This window comes from Crocodylus porosus, unplaced genomic scaffold, assembly GCF_001723895.1.
Source record: "Crocodylus porosus isolate Cpor-Errol unplaced genomic scaffold, CroPor_comp1, whole genome shotgun sequence".
Classification (NCBI taxonomy): domain Eukaryota; kingdom Metazoa; phylum Chordata; order Crocodylia; family Crocodylidae; genus Crocodylus; species Crocodylus porosus.
This window is the reverse complement of record NW_017728931.1, coordinates 73842361-73864122: the sequence shown is the minus strand read 5'-3', so window position 1 is coordinate 73864122 and position 21762 is coordinate 73842361. Positions and strand designations below refer to the sequence as shown.

At 39.2% G+C, this 21762-nt stretch overlaps 1 protein-coding gene across 2 annotated transcripts in view; it reads left to right on the top strand.

Annotated features, from left to right (window-relative positions):
• Nucleotides 1-21762, top strand: part of NAV3 (neuron navigator 3) — a 787742-nt gene that overhangs the window by 646951 nt on the left and 119029 nt on the right. For both annotated transcript variants that reach the window (XM_019543171.1, XM_019543169.1), the window contains one exon: nucleotides 749-868. In XM_019543171.1, coding sequence (XP_019398716.1) covers nucleotides 749-868 — 120 coding nt within the window. The remainder of the gene's footprint in view (nucleotides 1-748; nucleotides 869-21762) is intronic.

The following is a 21762-nucleotide window of genomic DNA, read 5'->3' as shown; positions in this document are numbered from 1 at the left end:
TTTTAGAAGAATAATGCAGAGGTCTTGGGGATTTTATAGTCTTGTGGTATTATTTAATTAAAAACATCAAAGATTAAAACCACTTTAATGATGACTGGGCTTTAGTCAAGTTTTACATAAATGCTCACTGCTTCCTACAATTCAGTCACTTTTAATGGGTGACTTACATTCTTGCTGTATTTTTATTTTTAAATTTAACTCATTACACTACAAAGAACACAGTATAAATCAGCCAAAAAAAAAAAAAGCTGATGACACTTCTGATCAGACTGGAAAGGCCAGCCATCTTCCAGGGCCTATGCAAAGGTTCTTGGCTTGTCTGACTGTACCTGAGTAGAAATTGCAGGTTATCCTCTGCTCTCTTGTTTAGATGGACAGAAGACCCTGCCCATCTTGGCCAGAGGCCTTGTTTTTTAATTCAAGTACTATCATTCTTTAGCCATCATCTCAAAACTCAAGACAAATTTATGAATAGGCCTGTGAGCCCTTTATTCAACACAAAATTAGCAAAGCATTTTTCTCTGTATTAAACACAAAAAGTCAAACGATCCTGGAGAAAGAAGAAGAGCTGCTCCACTCTAATCTTACTTTGCTGGGTACAATGAAAGGCCAAAGTACAGAAGTGCCATCTAATTTAATATCCTTATTTTAAGCTTTGATTTAAGGTTTGATCTAAAGCTTAGCTTTAGTAAAAAATATGATTGCCAGATGGCTGTTTCCTGGTAATTGATTGCACATTTATTTTCAGATACATGACAGATGGAGGACTCAACCTGTATACACGAAGTTTAAACCGAATACCAGACCTTGCTGCCTCTCGAGATGTCATCCAGAGAGGGGTGCATGATGTGACTGTGGATGCAGACAGGTACCTTGTTTTTCTTGATAGAACTACTGAAGCTTGCAAGACAGGGTCTCTCTATCCTTCATACCTGTCAAAGCTAGTCATGAATGGTAGTGAATGAAGACATGATTTGGGACCATTGGGATCCTGGCCCACAAAGGAGACCTAGTGCATCAATGAATGGGAAAAGCAATATCCTATCTGTGAAAAAGCATCTCTCTGGGGAAGGAGAAAGTGGAGGGGGAATGTATTTGTTGAAGACATGGGGAACAATATCAGAAAATTCAGATTTGTGATGCAATCTGAAGTAGGACCCGATTTTTATGTAGCCTTGCATATGTGGGTAAAACAGATAACTCTTTACTCTAACAGGTGTTTTTTTACTCTAACACAGAGAAGGTAAAGTAGAAGGAAGTGACTAGAGTTGATGACAGGGATCTCAGTTGTACTTAATGGCTATTATCCCAGTCTTGAAACACCTCAAAGCCATATCACTTCAGAAAAAGCGCTTGGGCAGAATTCTGTTACCTTTATGCACCTAAATAGCAGTTTTCCAGTTGCACAAGTGGTCTTTTTGGCCACACGATTTATGATTCTGTTACCCTCTATTACACGTGCAGTGTGGACCTATAAGTGTACATGCATATATTGTGCATGCTCAGTAAGTTATTAACTGGCTGCATAGCTGCATGGTTATGTATACATGCCCACTGTATACAAAAAATCATGGACAGACAAAACCCCATGACTGGCAAGTGCTAGACACAGTAGTGGGCCAATGGAAACTGTCACAAGAAGCAAGGGGGAGTTCCCACTTTTATATAGAAAATCATAGGGGTTAGAGTCACAAGCCAATGGGTCAAAGGGAGGGAACAGGTAACAGGTAAAGAACAACATCAACACTTTGGTAGCATATACTCAGCACCTTAATTCCACCCCCCCCCCCACCTCTGGAGGTGTCCTCAAGCAAGACTTCAGTCCCTAGAGTGGTCAAACAGCAGCCTCCAGCTGCCCCTAAGTCTGAGTCCAGCTCTTTCAGTCCACAGTTGTGGCTGACTAAGCCAGTGAGATCTCCAGTTCCATTTAGTACTCCTCTGTCTAGGGCTGACCAGGTTCCACATGCATGCTGCTGTCTTTACTTCTTATTCCAGCCTCAAACTTTCTCTTCCTTTTTCTTTTCCCCCCAGGTCCCTGGGTGTTTCTGGGAGTTGCAGTCCAAATAAACAGACATCACAGCTCTGCAGACTGCCTCCTGGTTCCACCTGCTGTTACACATTACAGTCACATTACAGCAGGGGGGCACTCCCATGCTTTATCCCTAACAGCTGGTTGGTTACAGCACTGTCCTGAGAAGTCAAAGACCCATGTTCAAACTGTCTATGTGTGAAGGGAGCCTGAAACTTGGGTCTCTTGCTTCCTGGGCAAGTACCATAACCACCCAGCTATTTGGGCTAAAACCCTTCTTATTTTTTTCCGGGACTTATACCAGTGTACATACATATGTTGTCATCTATTTGCCCAGCTAGCCTCTATACATACTTGGCATACTCATCATACACATGTATACTTAAACATCTACAGTGCACAGGTATTAGAGTTGCAAACTGGGCGTAAGTGCCAAAAATACTACTTATACAACTCGGAGAGTGTCATTTTGGTTCATAAAGGCTAACAGTTCTGTCACCAATGACCATTCCTGTCAGCTCTATCTTTCTCCATCCATAGCCTTTGTGCTCATTAGAATGCAAAGACTGCAATTATAACCAGCTTCCATGCAGGTATATAATATAAAAGACATGCATTGCATCACTATTTCTTTGTGTGTCTGTTCGAGGACCAGGCACAATCTGTTCCTTGGTGCATAGCAGACGTCCACTTTTGTCAGGCTAGCTTGTCAGATGATCTTTTTTCTTTAGTTAAAAAGTATATTTTTCAGACATGGACTCATGCCATCAAGCCTGAATCTAAATTTATAGCCCAACTTCTGCAAAGCTTAGAGCTGTTCAGATCTGGGGGTTTTGTTCAGCCCATTACGGAGATAAGGACCAGCTGTGAAGCTTGGCAGCGTTCAGATTCAGGGTTCTGATTTCTTTCCATCCTTTTAAAATCAAATTTCCTTTAAGAAAACATAATAAAGTTTAATGAGGAGGAGGGAAGGTTCACAAAACAGTATTGATTTTGCAAGGGCAACAAATTTGTTAAGGTTCCTCACAGGCCCCTCCTTAGGATTTATTATTATTCATAATGTTGTAAATTATTTGCGGAAAACATATTAGTGGTCCATAATGCACAAAGCCTATATTAATCAAATGGTGCATATAATACATCAGAGTACAAAAGGTGGTTTAGTTTAGAGGAATAGCTACTTTAAAAAATGCTTTCCCTTTGTTAGTAGATTAATATCATTAGCCTTATAAAACAAATCTGTTTTAAAGAGCAGGTTGAACTAAGAGAGTTTGCTGCGTTGGTACAAAATGGAAGGAAGAGAATTTCAAGTACAGAAGGAAGTACACAAGCAGGAGTGGGGGAAGAGTATACAGTCGGCATGTAGGAGAATAATTTGGATGGAGTTCAGACAGTAAGAGAGGGAGAAGGAAATGACAGATGAGCTGTCAGTACAATATAGTTGTGTAGAGCATGGAATGTGAGGACAAGAACCTTAAACTTGCTAACCTTATTAACAAGAAGATGGATAATTTAGAAGATGGGTATGACAGAGAGTGCATCTACATGTGTATTTGTGTCGCATTAAATTTACTGTGCAGTAAGTGGAAATAGGCCGGCGTTTACACATGCGGATGTTAAAGCACATTAAGGCTGTGTGTGCTCTGACTTTGGACTAAAGTTAGTCCCAGGTTAGTCCACACACCCAGTGCTACTGCACAGTAAGGCATCTACACGTGTGTTACAGTACAATAACTAATTGGATGTAAATTTGCTACCTGCATCATGCAGGTATCAAATTTATGCCCAAGCCAATGTAAGTTGCCTTAGTTACTGCACAGTATGGGTCTGCACATGTAGTTGCACGCCCATACTGCTCAGTAATTTTTGGTTACTGAGTAGTAATTTAGGTTACTGCACTGCACAGTAAATGGGCACATGTAGATGCACCCAGAATCTAGGAATCACACATTTTTCTGATCTGTCTGTTTATCCATCTATTCAGAAGTCTTAAAGTTCCCCTAAAGCAACATTATTCAGATTTCAAATTGTTCAGCTCCAGAACTGACCAAGGATATTGGCTGAAACCTATCACTAATAGAAGGCCTGAATTAAGTTTTAGATCTTCTGACACTCCTCACTTTCTGATCTCTGGAATTAATAAGGGCTGTTGTTTTGTGGTCATTTCTAGATATATTGTTTAACAGTGTATGCATAGAAGCAATGTGCATCTTATATTGAGACTAGTGGTAAAGATTATCAATAAGGTCGCTTAGCACTTTACAACTGTGTTTTGGGTTGCATTATAAGCCTGTCAAAAGTTAACCATGGGAGCTAACGCTTTCCATAATGAGTGTTTCCTTTGAATGAGGTTTTGTTTTTTGTTTTTTAATCTCAACCAAAATTGTCCAGCCATTTTCAAGAAAGAAGCAAAAGAAAATATGGTGTTTTGGCCACATTCACAAATTCTGGTGCCCTTTTCTTCAAACAGCTCTGTTAGCCACAATGGCTTTTGTTCGGGGACTCAAAATGTGGCAGGGGATAACTTTTAAGCTAATGTTCTGTTCCTCCATGAAAATCTATCCAGTTATAAACCTTTTAAAAATAATCTTAGTTTGCCCTGACCCAACAGAGATTTCTTCAAAGATTCTGTCCTCAGTGAAAATGCTCCAGTCTCCCTGAGTCTCTAGAACAGACTACATTCAGCATGAGACACCCATACAGAGTGGCAGAGCATACAACTGACTAACACAAAGCTGGAGTAGCCTGGAAATGGCTGCTCCCACTTGCTGTTTTGCAGGTGGGTGCTCGGCAATGGGACCAAAAGCAGGGAGCCTGCTCTCAAACAATCCGTGTCAGCACCCAAAGGTGTCATATGGAAAAATTGAATAAAACAATGTTGTTAGAGATATTCAGCTGAAGTTGCTTGAGCCCAAAGAACTCTAGTGTTTCCTCAAGTTGAATACTCAATAGTAGCATTGATATTCTTTTTTAACAGTTGTTTGTATATATGTATTATATATGTGGGCTGGGTCATCACATGGTAAGACTATATTTGTGGAGTGCCAGGTACAAATATTTATTTCTGAGATTGGTGGTGGCCACAAAGCTCAGGTTTGCCAAAGTGGAGTTGATCCATAAGAAAGCAGCATTAGCTCATTCTAGAGAAGAGTTCACCATGCATTTCAGCAATGTGTCCATTGCATTTCAGCTGTGTCCCTTGCATTGATTGCTAGGATGGATTTTGGTCCTTCATAAGAGCTTGTATATATAGTTTGCTTTTATTCCATTGTAGTATTTCTTTCACATGCTGAGGTTAAATAATAGAGGTTATATAAAGACTTACATGGTGTACATAAATGTGCTTGATGTGTGTGTGGCCCATATGACTATGTGTCTGTTCTTTGGCCTATGAAGGAAGTAATGTATTTACTCAGATACAAGACAACCCTGAACGTAAGAAAACTCGCCAATAATTAGATTCTACACACAGAAAATTTATAAATTTATTATAGTTTTCCAGGTATGGAATCTAATTATTGAAGAATCATCTTAAATTAGGCCCCCCCCCCCAACTACTGCACATTGTGAGGGGAAAGCTGATGAAAGGGGCTGTAATGGGGCAGGCAGGTGGGGGTCAGGTGGTAAAGGACAGGCAGTGAGAGGCAGGAACCTTGCCCCCTGCTGCCTGTTTCCCTTCACCCCACTTAGCCTCTGTTGTGCCTGTCCCCCACCCCCAGCCACAGCTGCCCAAATCCCCCCTTCTGCTGCCCCACCCATGCTGCTTCTGCCACCTGCAGCCTTAGGTCCCCGACCCCTTCCTCTTATCAGTGTGCCACCCCTCCTCACCTGCTCCTGCTCTTCCCCAGTTTATCTTTGCTCTGTGCTAGTAGGCTCCATCCCTGCTGCAGTCTGGAGCACAGAGCATAGCTTCAGCGCGGCCTGTAGCAGAAGTACAGAGCAGCACTGCTATTCCACCTCGGTCCCCTAGCAGCAGCACCAGGTCCCTGCTGCTTTTGTTAAAGGGCTGGGTTGCAGTAGCAGTTCCAGGTCCATGTCCCAGGCTGCAGCAGGGATGGCGCCTGCCAGTGGGGAGCAAAGATGAGGAGCAGTGCAGCAGTAGGAGTGAGAGAGAGAGAAGCAGTATGGGGGAGGGGGAGTAGGGGGTGATGCAGAGGCTGCGGCTACAGCTGCAGCACCAGGTTGGGGCCATGGCCTTAACACCTATCTGCTGTTCCCCTTCCCCCCACCCCCCACTGCTTTGTGCTTGATTGTAAGACAAGAGGCTTTTTTTCCTGTGTTAAATGGGGAGGGGAAATCATATTCTAATCAAGGAAATATGGTATATGTGTTTTCTATGGTAAAGCACTACGTAACTTTTTAAGATAATGCCTCTTTCATTATGGCATTGGCATGATACTTGGCTTTGTCCGCTTAGTTGGAAGCACTCAAATGCTATTTACATGCTAGGAGAAAATATACGATATACTACAATACATATTTTATACTCATGTTCACCCAAGGAGGGATATATCTGTATTCTTGTCATTTAACAGCCAGCAACTTCCACTGATAATGCTTCCATGTTCCTGATGGAAATTGGACTTGGTTCTTTTCTGATATTCTAACTTCTAGGTTTTTGGGAGTTTTTAATACTTTATGGCTTTTTCTATTCATGAATTGCAGCACAGAGCTCTCCAGCTAGGTGGGCTAACGGTGTCTCCAGGATAATGCCTATTCAGGCACACTCTAGGTCTGATTCTCCTGTCACTTCAACACTGATAAATCAGAACTAATTTCAGTGAACTCACTGGAGATATTAAGGTGTAAAATAGATGTAAGAGGAGAATAAGGCCTTTTGCATTAATGACTACTCTAATCAGTTGTAACTAGCACCTGCTTCTTCCCCAGGAGTCCCAGAGAGCAAGCTAGTGAAGGATCTCCCCATGGAAACTTAGCAAAAGATTGTTCTTTCTAAATAACTTACAGGTTGTTCATAACACTATATTAATAAAAGTTTAAACTCATTAACATAAAATATGCCTGTCAATTCAAGTGTTTACATAATGCTGTGTGCACGTGGCTCTCAAAAATTCATCATTTTCCACTAGAAGACTCATGGTGGTTCAGTTAAATGAATTAAAAGACATTGGGATCTTAAGAATTTAAGACAGTCCCATAATCATTTTGCAACATTTTTTTTGTATTTGGACTTTTAGCTATAAAAAGGCTTTATGGTGGTTATTTGGGTGGCTCATCTGCTGTTGACTTGCCTTAGATACAAAGAAAGTTCTGGTTAGAGCAAGATGTATCTTTTAAAATGATGGTATATCATTTTTGCAAGAGCTGAATCTAGCTTACTGCATTAGTTTCATGATCGTCTTTCTTTCTCCAGCACTATCCTTTCTCTGTTGTATGCCAGATCGCAGTCCAGGCACACCACCTACTTACTTTTTATATCTAAGAATTGCTTCATAAATTGAAGCATGTGGTGTAGTTCAGGCCCAAAACTTTTGTGGCTGCCTCTCTGTGAACATGCCTTGGTCACTACCCCACTGAAATACATTTTTCTGCACTGTTCTGTGAGGCCTCTCACAAATTTCCAGAGATATTATGTTTCAGCCTTCCTTAATATGCTTGCACCATCTGTTGCTTGTGCAGAGGATTTGGCAGTCATCTCAGGCTAGCTCAGGCTGGCCTGTTGTTTGTTCTCAGCCAAACCATAATCACTATAATACATTATTAATTATAATTATTCTAAAATAATTCCAGATTTTGCCTGCAGTTTATTAGTAGCTTCCTGTATGGATGACTTTTCTTGGTATTTGCTTGAGTACTTGAATGTTGAGTAGGAATATTATACTTTGGAAAAGGAAGTTTGAGGGATCAAATTACAAACTTAGTTTATAACATAAAGTTTTGATAGGTAAAGGAAAGGCTAAATGAGATTATGAACAATAACTCAAAATCCTAGTGGAATTCATGTCTTTTTCTCATTTTCAAATTTTTGGCCATTACATTGAAACCAGTTTTATCATTTGGAATTTAACTCCCAGGACTTTTTCTGAACACTCATGCATGGTGTATATGGTAGAGATTATCTGCTTGTCCAGATATTGTTGCTTATCATATGTATTTCAGCAGCGCAATACTTCTATGCTTTATCCCATGAGTCTGCCTTGGGTAGTAATAGTGTGATCATTGTACCATTCTTCTGTCATATGAGGACTGTAAATACTGACTTTTCACTTTAACCCTTTTGCTGCCTTTATTATTGCTGTATGGATTGCAATACAAAATATTTACATGATGTCTATGAAAAAATAGCTTGGCAAAGTATATAAATATGGCTATATTTTCCCCAATCCTGAAGCCTTAAGCAAACAGAGTCCACTATTTTTTATAATACAGCTTGACATTGCTTTTCTGTCTCTGCCTTTATCGCAGAGTGTATTAGGCATTGCTGTTCTGTGACACAAAGCAAAAATTTCATTACATCCCTTTTGAAAATTGGTATGATTTACCTGATAATGTGATCTATTTTCAGAAGTTGCCATGGATGCAATTTTAAAACATAATAAATAGTCTTAAGGCACTGAGGTACCAAAGCTATACCTCAGTACTTTTGTTGTTATTACTGAGTTATCCTAGAGAAGATAATGAAAGAATCTGTCTTTTGGTAGAATTCAGATATAAAACTCCGGTTTTACTATTATTGCTTTTTTCACCAATTTTAAGCTTTCATCATTTCTTTTAACATCTGTTTCTGTTAATATTTCCCACCATTTACTTTTATTATTTTCAAATCATTTTGCATTTCCATAATATCTGTTGTAAATCTTTACTCATTTTGTCATCTGTTGTGATGCTTTCAAAAACATTTCCAGGTTATTATACTTTTTCAACACATATAGTTTTTTTCAAATTGTATTTCTGCAAACCAGGAATGCTAAACTAAACCAAATAAACTATTTTTTTTTTTCATATTCAGCTCATGAAGGATAGAAAAATCATGTTAAAATAAGTACTGCTGCTTTTTTTTACTTTTGATGTTATAAAAAAATTCAAGACACTTTGTGTTATTTTCAAAAGACTATAAATTAATAATATTTTTACTTGGATTTGATTTGTGCCAGATTACTAATTTACAGAATACTTTTAAATTTGACTTAGAATTTTTGGCTGGTCATGCTTTCAAAATCAAGAACCTATATAAGTAATATAAAACCACTGGCCTTTAATTTGCCTCATGACATTGCCTTCTCCTTAAGTTATTTTAAATTTCTGTAGAATCATCATCAGAGCTACAAATCAAAATGCATACTGACCAGGTGTGTACAAAAGTAGGTTCTGATACCTTATTAATATCAAGTATATAAATAAATTGTGTTGTTATTACATTGCATTGTTTTAAACTTTCATAATCCTTCAATATAATGTCTTCAGAATATTTATTTGCATCCAGTTTGTATGGGGAAATTACATTGAGAACACAAGAAAAGTATATACCAGATGTTAGGTTAAGAAGTGAGCTACAAGTGGCTATACAAAATGAATAATAAATGAAATGTTTGTTCCTCTGTTTTTGTCAAATAGCAGGAAAAAGAGACAATATCAGCTAATTCACTGATTCAGTTTTATGACAGTGGCATCTTTGGAAGTAGATTTTTTTAGTCTCCTGAAAGGGATGGAACTGAATATGATGCTGAATGGCTGAGCCATCTGACTTACTGTAGGGTCATGAAAGTGAAGGGTATCTATTCACAGCTGATGCATGTTAGTGTCATATGTATTCTACTTGCATTCTCTAGTACTGCTTCACTCAAAGTTTGTTTTAAGTACTTATACATAATGTGCAGAGAGGCTGGATTTTATTATATTTTAACTTATTGCAAATATTCCCTTTCAGGAAAAATGTGATGGCTTTATTTTGATTGTCATTTATTTCTAAAGGGAATTTCAGATAGAGGGTTGGATTGGATGGTCTCTGGTGTCCATTTCAATACTGTCATTGTATAAAACTGCAATGAAAACTCTTGCACATACAGCCGGCATCAACACATGTAGGCATTACAGCGCTGTAACTCTGTGGACTGATTTGGGATTAAAGTTAGTCCCAAATCAGTCTACACACACACTGTTACTGTGCAGTAAGGTGTCTTCACATCCCTACATATGCTCAGTAATTAATTGGGCGTAAATATGCTACCTGAATTAAGCAGGTGGCCAATTTATGCCCAAGTCAGCCTAAGTCACTGTAGTTACTGTGCAGTACAGGCATGCACATGTAGATGTGCACCCATACTGCATAGTAATTTTCAGTTAGTGTGCAGTCACCAAAATTATTGCACAGTAAATGTGCACGTGTAGATGTGCCCACAAAGTGCTTGTATATGCCTCTAGTTGTAGTGTCTTTCTGTTATACTATTGTAACTAATTACTTAGAGGAACAAACTGAGAGATATATGTATTTATGTATGTATGTATGTACTGCCCTCCCCAACCCATTTATTAGAAGAATAAGTTGCAACCAAATTTTGACAGTTCATCAGAACACCACAGGCTCAAGTTTATGAAGATTTAATTTGAATCTCTTCTATGTATTGTGCATTTGATCCCAAGAGTCAATGTGTGTGCTATTCTTTAATCCAAGTTCATTTAATTGATGGCTAGGGGAGCTGACCTTGCTCTGATTCTGTGTAGTTGTTAAAAAGACTTATGGTAATTTATACAATAAAACAAGTGGAACAGAAATTACAGCTCTGCAAGATGACAAAATGGTCTGTATTGGACAGTTCCTTCATTAAATTCTATGTAGAATTATAACTTGTAAACTTTTTTCAGAGTTTAATACCTGGGTTATAATAGTATCTGCCCAAAGAATGAATCACCAACCTATTTTTTGTGTTGCTTAGACTTAGATATTGATCATTCTTGATACATGCTTTCTCCACAGGAAAACTTCCTGATTATTAAAAAAAACACATAAATATTTTTCAGTATTAAAGTACTATAAGAACATCTTCTGTAATGATTGCTTACTGCTTAGTAGGCATGCAGAAGTATAAATGCTTGGCAAACACGCAAAGTAACGTAATTAATACCATTACTTGACTGTTGAAACTAATATTTTCAAAAAATCTGACTGCATTTGTAATACTGAAAAATCTGCTTCCTGGGTTTATTGACTAGAGATCCGTTTCATAGGACATTGTGCATTTGGAAGCATAAATTGCTATATTAAGTCATAGGAAGCTGTAAGAAAAACCAAGAGATAGATCATGGCTTATCCTGCACAGGCATGTAGGGGAGTAAGATTGGAGCACAAGGTTCCCTTCTGTCAGCTACACAATGTTTTACTTCATAGGAGCTACTTTTTTCCTATTCAGGTGGAAGTAGGAATGGCGAATGGGCTGAGCCAAGGCTGCCAAACTTCTAAGTAGCTGGGGCCACACCGGTGTGGGGGCCTCTGCAGCCCCAACTGCAGATCGCAGCCATTGTCCCCCTCACTGCAGTGCCAGCCAGCCCCACCACTTTGGGTGAGGGCAGGAAGCAGAAGCTGGAGGAGGGAGATAGGAAGATAAGGTTCCCTTCTGTCAGCTACGCAATGTTTTGTGTAGCTGACAGAGTAATGACAGGAGTGGTGGCTGGATGGCAGCCTAGGACCTGCAAATAGGTTACATGAGGTCTAGGGGCTGTGAGTAGGATTGCCCTTGGCTAAACCATGGTTCTGTGTCTCCAGCCAACAAGATGCTGGAGAACATGCCTTTCTCTGGGTGCAGAGCTGGTTCTGTTGGAGCAAAGGTAAAACTTGGATGTAGTTTGTGACTCCTTGCATTGCAGTCTGGTTTGTTAATTGTTCCGCACTTGTCCATACCTAAAGGGGAAGTCAAAGTTTAGTCCTAATGTATATTAAGACAGAGACTATCCTATCTTGAGTGTGGAGTTGGATTAGAGTACCTCCTGAAGCCCCAGTTTTCTATGATTCTATCTGCAAAATAAACGTTGAATTGGCACTTACGTTGTGAAGTAGAAAAACCTTACTGAATTTGACTTAGCAACTGTTTGCCAGGGATTGACTTCCCTGAATGTATTCATTAATGGCCACAAACAATTCCCTGTCCATTCTCAGTATCAATGCAATACTTGTAAATGGATAAACCAAAAAGTAGGAAAACTGCAATAAGCCAGAGCAAGTTAAATTACACGAGAACCTTTACATCTCCAAAATAAGGAAAAGCTAGCCAACTTAGAAAGGTTAGTGAACTCATTGCTGACAGATTGTGAAGTGCAGTTTGGGAAGGATTTGTTGTACTAGGTGCATCTACAAGCATGCTTTAATGTGCATTAGCCTATTTTAAGGCACATTATAGCATCACAAAAATACTCTTTAGTTAATGCACATTAAAATAGGCTAATGTGCCTTTTTCTAGTATTTCAGAATGGAGGTGATAGCTTTAATGTGCATTACCTAAAGCACATTAATAAACATGTAGATGCACCTACTGAATAGCTATCAGTCAATGCAGAGAACATTACTTGCTGCATGATACTCTCTTTAAAACATTGACTTGTGTGTTAACCTTTCTCTTTGGAAAGCTTCCTTCCATACACTTTTATCTCCTTTGTATATTTAAATTATGCCATATCTATGTCTTCTTTTGATCAAGAGAGAAAAAGAAGATCTTTTCTTTACAATTTGTTCTCATAGTGAAGGTTCTGAAAGCTTGCTGCCCTTATCCAGGCATGCCTGTGGCAATTTCATCTACTAACAGGCAAATATTTGGTGTCTCAGTATGTTCAGAGTTTGTTTTCTTTTGAAGTTACAGCATTAATCTCATCTGTATTTAATTGTTATAATATTAAGTCTTCAAAGATTTCCTTGCCATATGTAAACAAAACATTGTCATACAATTTAAGCAGGATCAGATGTGCAAAATTAACAGTGGAACCTACAATGAATTTTACAAAAGAGTTTTCTGTACCAAGGGATACAATAAATTCATAATTCAAACCTTCTAAGTAAATTGAATCATTTTAAGAAAAAAGTAACTTTTTCTAATTAGAACTCCCCAAAAAGAATAAGCTATTGAAAAGTTGCCTGTGTGTTTTGATTTTGTGGTTGAACTTTTTATTTATTCACTTAGAGAAATTATGCTTCAGAAATGTTTCAGATAGAAACATGGAATATAAAATGGTTGGTAACCCCATTAACTGCTGAGTGAGTACATTCATGAACGCAAAAATTGCTTTATGGAATTTTAAAAGCGCATGTAGCTTTGAAAATAATTGCATTGCCTTGGGAAGAACAATAATTGGCAGTACAGAGATTTGTCATTCCTAATGGTAGTTTTTTAGAAATAAATCTTAGCAATATAAGTTCAATATTTTTTGTCTAATATTTTCTATGATTTTATATCAGACATCCAGCATAAAGGAAATAAAATATGTCAAAAAGATGGGATTTCAACAAATTATCATGAAAAAGAGCTGAAAAGAAATCATAGGGATGAAAAACATTTACTAAGTCATGCAGTGCACCTTCCCAATATTGTCCCTGTAACAGGGCTGTCTGATTCTTTAGGTGGGAACAGTCAACCCTGTTGAAAGAGCCCAGTCCATTTGGATCGGCAGGGAGTATCCTGCTAGGAATTTTGAAAAGCTCCCAAAAGAGTAGGAAGGAGATGAGGAAGGAAGCAAGCAAGCTGTGAATGCAGTTGCTTTTACTACAAGAAGGGGGCCTGACTGCTGTTCTGGGAGCACGAGCCACAGGGTTTCTCCTCTAGTACCTGGGATGGGGTGCAGAAGGGTTTTTAGCTTGCTCGTTTATTTGTTGGCCTGCTTGTTGCCTAAAGACTAGATAGGAAAGACTGAGGAGCTCTTCAGAGAGCAAAGCCCGCCTGCAGAAGTCAGCATTTACAGTCCCTTAATGTAGAGTTAGTTGCAAGGATGTTTTTCAGTTTTCTCTACTTTTCTTGGTCCTGATGGATAGCAAAAAGACAGAAGGACTGAGGAGACTTTCCACATATGGGTCTGTGCAGAAGGAATGGGCACCACTCACCCACTTCATAAGATATTTCTACGCATATGTACAGAACCATCCTGGCAGAAGGTGGAGATTTGATGACTTAGAGACAGGAGCAAACAAGCCAAGGACAGGCCTGAGAAAGATACCATTTTTGGGCTGCCAAAGAAATTGCTTTTGTTTTCTTTGGCACTTCCTTGAAAAAGGCAGTTCAAAGGCAGCCTCAATCAGTTCAGGTCAATTTGGGAAGCAGGAGATCAGCATCCCCTAGGGTGATATTTTGTTCCTGTTTGGTCATCTAGATTGATCTTCTGTTTTCCATTTGATCACCCAAATTGACTTAGGTAAATGGCAACTTAGATGATGAAATGGAAATTCAGTATCAATCTAGATGACCAATGTCACCTCTGGTATCCATGTCTCTGCCACTGCTGTTAGTGAGTGGTTTCTTAGAATGGAGGGGTATGGCATAGAAGACATTCACATGTTTATCAAAGTGTTTTTTGCATAGATTGATTTTTGTTAAGAGAGGATTCCTAAAATAGAAAAATGTCAAGAAAATCTGCCAACGCCAGTAAAAATCACCCGTTTAAATAAAAAAGTGCTAATGCAGTCCTTAGATATGTGGGCATTAGTAGGCCTGATGTTGGAATACTGTTTAGTTTTACTAACCAGATTTTAAAAATTTCAAAATTTAGAGAAGTTGTAAAGAGATTCACAAAAATTATCCAAGCTTTGGAGAAAGTGCCTGAGAACGATAGAATTAAGGAGCACAGTCTCATTCATTACACAGATTAAGGGGTGATTTGGTTACCTTTTTGGGAAGAAAATCTTGAATTCTAAATGGCTCTTTAGATAAACAAGAGCCAATGAATTGAGACAAATTCCAAATAAAAATTAAGAACCAATTTTATATTTGTAGGTGACAGGTGATGAACCTTTGGAACAAGTTCCTTGGAAAAGTGGGAGATTCCCCATCTCAGGAAGTCTTCCAAACAGAACTTCAAATTTTACCACATCAAACCATTTATTGTTGTTTAATAAAAAGGGGGTAACTGGATGAAATGTATTGTGCTATGATATTCAGGAAATTATTCTTGGTGATATAATGGTCCCCTCTATCTTAAAACTCTATGAATTTCTAAATTTCCAGAAAGGGATTGTAAGGTAATAATATAATTTTAACTATCTGTCTTTGAGATGCTGTAAGACCTCTCACATATGGCTGTGTTATTTATTGTTGGTAAAGGAAGATAGCTGATCTGATAGAGGGGTAGTTTTCCCAAAAGATCATTTTGCCGGAGAATTTAGAAAATATCATGTACTTGTTACAGGATATTTTTACAGAGATTATGAGCTTGTCATACGTGATGTTAATGAGGGTAGTCATTACCCTGTGCTTAAAGGCATAAACTTTTTACTGTTAGAGTTTGGATCTAGACCTTTAAAGATAGATGATCTGGGCTTAATTCTAGTTCCTAAAGTCTTTTTGGGTACCACCCTGGATGTGGCTGTCCTGGCATTGCTCTTCCTTCTTATGATTATCCTCATAAGAGAAAGATAATTCAGTAAAGATCCTGGCATCAAGAGTTCCCTAATAAACATTTATTCTTTTCTGACAGAAAGCACAGTACATTACACTAGACTAACTAATTCAGAGTTGTATCACTTAAGCTTTTGTAAGGAGCTGGCTTGCTTCTTCAGATGATATAATTAGCCCACAAGCTGCAAATCTTCCCTGCCTTCTGTCTGACTTCAGACTAAGATGGTTATCTACCTTGTTCTTTTTTTCTTGAGACATCAGTGTCTTCAAGGCTACCTTGTTGAAAAGCCCTCCTGAAGCCCAATTTTAGAATTGTTCAGAACCCTGCGGATAGACGGTCCAGTCACACCACCCCCCCGCAAGTCTTTTATGTTTTTACTTTTTTTTTTGACAATTAGTTGTCTCCCTTGAATTTTCCAAGGGAGTATTGCTCAAATACCAAAGAATAATGCAGCTTTATTTTTACCCAGACTTTACTTGCCTGAAGCTGCTAGAAAAAAATGATATTGGCTTGGTGGGCTGTAAAGTGATGGGTATTTATTTAGGATGGTTGGATACATTGACAATATATCTGTTTGCAGATTTTCATTAACTTACACCTTATTTGAGAGTCAATCAATGGGTTCTACCAAAAAAAAAATCATAATTATAAGTTGAAAGCACTTGCTAAATGTACTATCATTTTGTGTTGCAGGCCCCATCTGGGACTTGTTTGCTCTTAGCTAGTTGTTAATATTTAATAGCTAAAGTTTAATATCTTTTTATGCATGCATACTCTTTTTATTAGAAAGTTTCTTGCAATGCCATTTTCCTTGTATTGCTTAAGAGTACATTTGTTTTTGTAAATGTATTGTTATTGATAGCTTACATCCTGAAAATAGAACACCATTGGCTAGGACATAAAGTGTTGATTTCATTGCTTTGCCCTGCTTCTGTTTGTTTTGAAATATTGTTATGCTAAAGCAAGAGCTTACAGCAAATTTTGATTTGACAAAAACCCCCAAATTATATTTTAAATAAATAATTTAAGAACATAAAATAAGAAAACACACCAATGATTGTGTTTTTTAAACCTCAGCTGACATCATTACTTAGACATTGCATATCTATTTGTAGTTGCAACAGTCACAGCATGAAGTGATGTAGTGCAATGAACTTCCATCACAGGAATTTAAAACGAGGTCTATTTTATGAAAACCCTGGTATCTCTGAAGAAAACTATTTAAAGAGTGTTCAGCGAGTTTCTTAAGAGTTGAGGGTTTTTTTTCCTTTTCCTTTTTTAAAGTGGAATTCTTGCTTTGTCTGAAAAGAATTGCCTTCATGTATGGTATGTGACCTGAATGTTTTGAAGAGTGAAAACTATTTCAATTGACTTCATTTCACAAGTGGTTTCCCGCTGTTCAAGAGTAGAAAGCAATTTTTGCTCTCCCATTTTATACATCTTTTTTAATAATTGTCATAATACCTTTAGCATTATAAAGCAAGGCAGTTGAGAAAATGCTGAAAACACTGTGAAAAACTCAGCATGAATCTTAGGGAAAATATATTTACATCTATTAAATGCAGAAAAATTACACAGGTAATTTAAAGCTGGTCAGGTAAAATGTGACAGTTAAGGTTCTAAGAGATTCTTATTTTTCTTATTATTTTCCATATATTCATGGGAAGCCAGTGGCTTCTTTCATATTCTTTTTCCACCATTGATACTACTAGTGCAGTTGGAAATTGTAAGAAACAAGGACTGGTGGAGATTCAGCTGCAGATCTAGCAAAATAATTTTGAGACTGAGAGCCACTTAGTTACTGGGTTTTCTTAAGCAAGATGCTTTCCCTGTTTATGTCTTAGCTTCTTACATCTGCAATACAGACAATAATAATTATACAAGCTTACCCCATTTTCATGAAAGATAATTAATGTTTCAACTGTACTCTGGGAGCATCTGGACAGCTTCTCAGTTCTGCTCTGACTTCTTTGTATCCCTAAGCACAAAAACGACTTGATTCTGACAGTGGCTGGTCAGCAGCTAGTTGCCAGAGTGGAAGAAAATTCCTCACTCACACAAAACAAATCCTGTGCCCCCTAGGATAAAGCTATCCTAGGTTAGGGGTTTACATCATCTGTCTACTGCTTTATTGTGCTGGCTTAAATGTTTTGTCTGTCTATTAGGATAGCCACATATTTCTTCTTTCAGGATCTGTTCTGGACTTAAATAGTTAATTGCAATTTCAGTTGCTGTCAGTCTTTTTACCGTTCAGCAGCAAGACCCCCCTCTATATTGGCTTGGTGGTTGTTTTTTTTAATTCTGCAGATAGCGCAGATTCTTTTTTTAAAATAGCTTACACCAGAATAAGATCTCACATAGTATTAGGAATCAAAATGTCCTCCAGACACATTGGACTTGATTGTCAAGTTTTCTCTGGTTGTTTAACAGCCTTTAACCGGCAGATACAATTCAGAAAGTCAGTTTAGCCAACTTCCCTTTTATGAATAGAATATGCCAGGTGGCATAGAGCTGAGGTAGCAATTTCTCTCATTCCCACTACTGGTGCTTGTATTTGAAGATAGAAAGCATGGCGATCCCGGAAGGTAGACTGGAAATCAGCAGCTGAGCGTATGCTAAAGCAACCCAGAGGCTGCACTACATTACATTGAAAACCTAGCACGTCCCAAATCAACCTCAGAAGGAAGGCAATTTTGAACGTGACTTGGAGCCTCTTGGCTTCCAGTCCACTTCCATTTTGGTGGGTGTATCTGAGGTGCTAAGGACGATCTATCTCAGAATCATCATAATCTCAACTGTTCATCATTGCCACGCTACAACCATTTTCTCATAACATATATGTGACAACTGGACTATAAAGGGATAGGGGAGATAGGTTATATATAGCTGATGGTGATGTTTTAATTGTACCGTTTGATTTTTTTCCCCTGAGCTAGTACGGTTGTTTTTCAGTGATGTTTTGAGACTCCAGATTGCTGTCTGAGAAGATTGCAGCATTCAGCTGTATCAGCCAGCAGTTGCTGGGAAACCACTACTTCTAATTTGAGTGGTAGTGCTACATTTCATGGGATGTAGTAGCTTCTGGTGTCTTGAGTATGTGTTGCTAGAGTAAGCGATAAAAGTTCAGCATAAACTATCAGCTCTGTCTAATTTTGTCACACATGATTTTTCAGTTTGTTTTGTGATGAACTGAGCCCACATGCCAGAAAATAAATACGCTAATTTGGAAAGAAACAGAAAGATGGGATAATTTAGGAAACTGAAAAGGGTACATTAGATCCCCAGGATGACAGTTGTATTAAAACCTGTTAAATATTAACAAATCACCTGTTTTCACATGGCTTGGTCTGTGGAGAATTATGAGGTGGGACTAATATAGTTAAGTTTTAAGAAAGAAAAGCTAGATTTGCTTGCCAAGTATTAAATAGCTATATTTTTATACATGCAGATATCTCTAGACGTTTTCAAGCAGCTAAATCTTAGACAAATGGGCTGTCTTTGATCTTTTCCCAAAATATATTGTGGCCCAATTTGTTTTTAATTTATAGGACACATAAGTGGCACTTAGGCACCTACACACATGACTGACGCCTGCTCCAATGCATGCTAATTAGAATGCGTTGATTAATGGAATCTGCTGGAATATGTTAATTAGCATGCTGCAGCAGACTCAGCATCTCATCTATTCAGGATCCCCACACTTCAAAACAGTGGCCGGGGCACTTGAACTAAAGCTTTTTGAATGCGCATTAATTAAAGCCCCTCCACCCCCTGCCATATTGAAGCACAGGATGCTGAATATAGGAGAGACTGTGAGCACTTTAAGCGAGTCCTGAGATCAGCTATAATTTAAAGCAACCCCCCACCCCCACCCTGGAGCACCTGTAAAGACACCTTAGGTGCCCAAGAGTAATCTATTTAATTGCTTAAGTCCCTAAAAAATTGGTTGTGTACACATGCTAGGATGAATGCACACCTATTAGCAGCTTTTAAATACTGAACAGAGTGAAATAGGACTTCATTTAGGTATCTGTGTCCACTTTGGTCTTTTGTGTTTCAAAAATCACTCAGAATGTGTAATGCTTTAGAGATTCAGCTGAATATATATCCTTCTGCATGATGTGTGATTAGCTCAAGTAGCTGGATGCTTCATTTGTAGATTTTACAACTGACTTCCCCCTTTCTCATTTGACCTTGGAAAAGGCCATTAGGAGAGTTTAGGAGAAGAGTGTTCGTGCTCCTGCAGCCTTTGTTCTATAAGAAAACCAAGCCAAAGTTGAATCTTGTTCTCCTTCCCTGCCCCTTGCTCTTCCTAATTACAGGGAATAAAGAGTGACTCTAAAGAACCAGTGAATAAATCTGTAACACTAGGGTGATTTTAGTATTTGTGGGATTTCACTATGGAAATCTCATGAGAGTCTCATAAAATTTTGTATCTTATTGAATTAATAATGTATTTCTGTTATGTTGTAATACTCTGCACTTTTTAAAAATAGATTTAAAAAATCTGAGCCTCAGTAGACCCACTAAATCTTAGGTCCTTTGTCTTATACATGCTAGCCATTTCAGTCATGCAAAACTTCCCAAATTATTTAACAGAGGTTGCCTTGGTTTTACCTCTCATGAATATTTTGAGAATAGAGAGTACACTTTGAATGCTTTTCTGTTTATCTAAGACCAGGAACAACATGTGCCCCCAGAGGCTAGGGGGGCGCAGTGACCACCCACAGGCAGCGGCATTGGCGGCGGGGGCATGGCAGCAGCTAGTCGGGAGCTCCCACAGGTGGCTATTGCAGTGTTGGCAGCATGGTGGGTGGTAAGCGCTGACCAGTGGTCAGCGACCACCTGCAGAGGCCACCAGCAGCAGCAATCGGCTACCTGTTGGCAGTGAGGGAGGGAAGGAAGGGAGTGGCGAGCAGTGACTGCCTGCAGGCGCCAACAGCAACATTGGCAGAGGCCAATAGCAGGGAGTGCACTACCAATCTCAGGGGGTGTGCATGCACACCCTACGCATCGCTGATGTCTAAGACATCTCTTTAAAAGTGATCAACATAAGGAGCTTGTGCACATGACAAAATTGCCCTTTTTAGTGGTTTAATTGCTCTTTTATAGTGATTTAAATGCCTCACACTGTACACATGTGGTGGCGTATTGTGATGTAAATTACTTTGTTATGTAGCAAACTAAAACATATCCCAATGTATTTTAGTTTGCTACATGATACATTGTAGTGATAAATCCACCCCTGAGCCTGCCAGGGATTCCAGTGCCTTGTGCACAGTCTCTTCCGCCTTCTCTGGCCACCAGCAAACCCAGATTGCCCCTGGGGCAGCACAAGGAGGCAGCAGGAGGGCGGCTGGGTGTGCTGGTAGCCAGAGAAGGTGGCAAGGATGGTCCACAGGGTGCTGTAAGCCTGGGTGGGCTTGGGAAATCTTGGGCTTGGTAGGTTTCCAGAGCCCCATGAACTGTCCCCACTACCTTCTCTTGACTCTGTATTTTACTGCAGATGGAGGCTGCTTGTGCATGTGAAGGGGGTTTAGGTCCCCTAAATTGAGGTGGTGGGTTTCTAATTGGTGGGTTTTTAATTGTGACTGTTTAGGGACTTCTGTCACTGTTATGGCAAATGCCCAATCCCCTTTTTTTTTTTTTTTTGGGTGGTGGAGCCAGCCTGTGGCCCTGGGGCAAGTTGCCAGCGCCCCCTGACTATGTATAGTTCCTGTTGCCTTCTCTGTCTCCCAGTACACCTAGCTTGCCCCTGGGGCAGCACAGGGAAGTACCAGGATGGTGGTTGGGTATGCTGGTGGCTGGAGAAGGTGGCAGGGATGGTGCACAGGATGCTGGAAGCCCAGGTGGGCTCAGGAAAACTCAGGCTTGGCAGGTTTCCAGTGCCCTGTGCACCATCCCTGTTGCCTTCTCTGGCTGCCGGCACACCCAGCTGCCCTTTTGCTACCTTCCTGCATTTCCCCAGGGGCAAGCCAGCCTGTTCCTGGGAGGTCCCAGGTGGCAGGAAAGCAGTGAGAACAGGGCACTGGAAGCCCCAGTGGGGAATTGAAACAGTGGGTTTTTACAGTTGTCACAATTAAAAACCCACCATTTCAGTTTCATAGTTTCTAGGGTCGGAAGGGACCTGAGCAGATCATCTAGTCCGACCCCCTGCCATGGCAGGAAAGAATACTGGGGTCAAA